Source organism: Lipotes vexillifer, unplaced genomic scaffold (genome assembly GCF_000442215.2).
Source record: "Lipotes vexillifer unplaced genomic scaffold, Lipotes_vexillifer_v1.1 scaffold1765, whole genome shotgun sequence".
In the NCBI taxonomy this organism is placed as follows: domain Eukaryota; kingdom Metazoa; phylum Chordata; class Mammalia; order Artiodactyla; family Lipotidae; genus Lipotes; species Lipotes vexillifer.
The window spans coordinates 755,221-758,330 of NW_006777677.1; the positions used below are offsets into that span (position 1 = coordinate 755,221).

General features: G+C 43.8%; 1 protein-coding gene across 2 annotated transcripts in view; it reads right to left on the bottom strand.

Annotated features, from left to right (window-relative positions):
- The window catches only part of COCH (cochlin), an 18,075-nt gene that overhangs the window by 14,194 nt on the left and 771 nt on the right, over positions 1-3,110 (bottom strand). For both annotated transcript variants that reach the window (XM_007451266.1, XM_007451265.1), the window contains exons 2-3: positions 2,990-3,040; positions 715-871 (exon numbers count right to left, since the gene is read on the bottom strand). In XM_007451266.1, coding sequence (XP_007451328.1) covers positions 715-871; positions 2,990-3,040 — 208 coding nt within the window. The remainder of the gene's footprint in view (positions 1-714; positions 872-2,989; positions 3,041-3,110) is intronic.

The following is a 3,110-nucleotide window of genomic DNA, read 5'->3' on the forward strand; positions in this document are numbered from 1 at the left end:
GCTGTCAACCTTTTAAAAACTTGCTTACCCAGGTACAAAATCCACCTAGGGAAATGGTTTTGTGCTGTGAAACTTCTTAAGTGTTAATAAGGACACACTTGCAGTTTCCTGTTCCCTACAGCTCAGAGGATCAGAGTTAAGAGTGCCAAACAGTTTTCTAAAATACCTTAACTACATGTCCTTGAACTTCATTTTTTTTTTAAAAAGTGTCATACTGGCCATTCTCTCACAGGACAGAAGAGTGGTGATGAATATGGGCTCTGGAAGCAGACCTGGGCTTTCAGTCCCAGCTCTGGCACTTGCTAACAGTGGTGGCCTTGGGCAAGATACTTGACAACTCTCTGAATTCAGTTTCCTCATCTGTAAAATGGGGTAAAATTGTACCTACCTTGTACAGCTGTAGAGTCGTCATGGAAGTTAAAATAATGGCTGTCATATAGTAAAAACTCAGTAATATAGTACATGATTAGGAATGTTTTTAGAATCACAGGACTCTAGCTATCCAGAAATAATGCAATTTGCCTTTAGTCAGAAAGCTCCCCTTATGTAGTTGGTGACTCAGGATATCCAGGAAAACCTTAAAAATGTATCCATCTTCTATGGCCAAAATTGGTACCAAAAGAAAGAAAAGGTGGGAGGGGGTGTCCAGATGGCTAAAGAGAAAGGGAAATAATCACACTTGCATTCCGCTCCCCTTGGCATGTTGGAGCTTACCTGTGGATAGCGGCACCACATATGCTTGATACAGAAGCATATACTATGTTCCCAAACACGGAGAATTCCTCCAGAGGGCAACCCCCTGGACAGAGCACATCTGCCTTTTCTTTCCTGATGTCCAGGCCTCTGGTAAAGCATGTGATAGCGATGGGAACTGAAGAGAAAGGAGAGAAGTAAAAACCATTCTTAGGATATTTAGGGAAGTGGTGGTGGGGGGAACTAGAATATGAGATTGAAATTTTACTTCCCTAATTTCTACACTTCTTGTTAAGAATATTGATGTAGGTACTGTTCCACACCATTCCAGATTTTAGCAAGCCAAAAATCAGTTTTCCAATTTAATCTAGTTCTCAGACACTGTAAAGTCTAATGGGAGAATTTTAGTTCTTATCAGTTTGGAGATACATAATTGGAAATATATCAGAATTAGAAAATAACATTAGTCACTGACCATTTATTAAATTCATTCTAGAAATATAAGAACCTCAACTCTGATTACAACTGTGTACATAGTTGCCTGAGGTGAAGATATTAAATCTGGGTTGAACCTCTGAGGAACATTTTTATAGAAACATGCACAAATCTAAGTCATCCGTTGCTTCTGAGGGCCATTTATATCAGTTTTCTTCAAATGCAGCTCATTAAAATTATATTTTAATTTAAGCAAACCAGGTGCTTCACTTTACAGAACGTCATTTAGCTCAATCATTCATTTTTCAGCTGAAGTAATTAAAGCCATGGGGTTATTTTGCCCAAGGTCACACAGTCCAAGGAAAATTCTGTAACTCCTGCAGGACAGGAAACAGAGAAGTTAGTCCGTTCAGAATGGAGCATTTTAATCTGAATTGAACCTGCTTATTTCTGCTCCAGATCTGTCCAGAGAGATATATCAGGCAGTGAATGCAGTTTTAGAAAGCACTGTTAATACTCTCAAGTTTTACATGGTCAACCTGACTAATAATCATAGTTTTTACTACAAAAGATGTTAGAGACAAGCCCTTGGCAACATGTAACAAGATAACTTAATACAACATATTAATTCATCAATTTACTGTGACTATTAAATTGAGGATAATGTTATTAAATACTATTTTCCAAACACTGGAAATTGTGGTTATCCAAACCTTTTTGAAACAGATGTTTTCCAAACGTTTTTGAAACAGATGTTAATCATTAAAATTTTTTTTTTCTTTTTCCAAGACAGTAGTGCTGTCTGGTCATACTGCCCCACTGAGAAGCCTGCCTCTAGCAAGGACCCTCTTCTAAGAGCCCTCTGTGCCCAGCCCTGGACTGTACACCTCCATGGAAAGGAAGGCAGGATGCCATGAAAGGTACAATGCTGATTCCTTAACTCTGAAACACTCTAGATTGCTGGGCAAGTTAAAATCCTTACCAAGAACAGTAGCCTCATACCTATGAGCTTCATACCTGTTAGCAAACAGCCTTAATTTTCCTCCCATTTTCGAGGCACCAGAGGCTCTGCCTTTAGCTGCCAACACTGACTTTAGTGTGTGTTTGTGTGAGGGGGCACTGAATACAGCCCTCTGCAATACTTACCTTCCTTTCTCCTTTCAAGAAAAATAAAGGATCGATTTTGAAAAAGAGTTTGATTTTTATCTTGTATAAAACACACCGAACCACACACCCTTACTCGGACTTCTACGTGTGGAACACACTCTTTTTAGACTCTCTCGAATATGAAATGGGCCCGTAAATGCTGCCTTTTTTTTTTTTTTTTTTTTTTTTTTGGGTCATTCCTGGAAACAAAGCGAGGGGGTCAAACAAGATGGGACAACGACGTAAGCCTCTCTTTCACTGCCGAAGCCTCTCTCTGTCTCTCTGACAGTCTGAAGGCCTCTCCCTGACCCCAAACTCCGAGGAACACCCGGGACTACGGCGCTCCTCAGTGGGGCCCAACGAACATCCCCAGCCTTGACCTTCTGCTGCCGCTGCTCAGCTTGCTGGGGGAAGAGGAAGCTCCGGGGTTGTGGGTGTGGATTGGGGGAGGCTTCCTTCTCCGCACCTTGTGAAGAACGTCCCCATCGGACCCCAGGAGCCCCTTCCCGAGGGAGAAATGGGTAAGCCGGAGTAGATGGGCTGTAGGTATGAATGGGGTGCGCCAGGCAGCAGTTCCAACCTTCGCACCCTTATAGCTCCAGCCCCCGGCCAAGGCCCAGGGGCTCCATCTGAGTGCGTTCCTACGCGCTGGCCCGCAGCCCCTCGCACCGCCCGGACAGAGCCCTGCTCCCGGACCCGGGAACCCGCAACTCACCGGCTCCCTCGCTGCCCGCGGGCTCTGGCAGCAGCAGCAACAGACAGACACCTGCGAAGAGAGGACAGCTCGAGGGCTGTTTCCAGCCTCCACCTCCACCTTGCTTGGTGCGAGGGAAAGA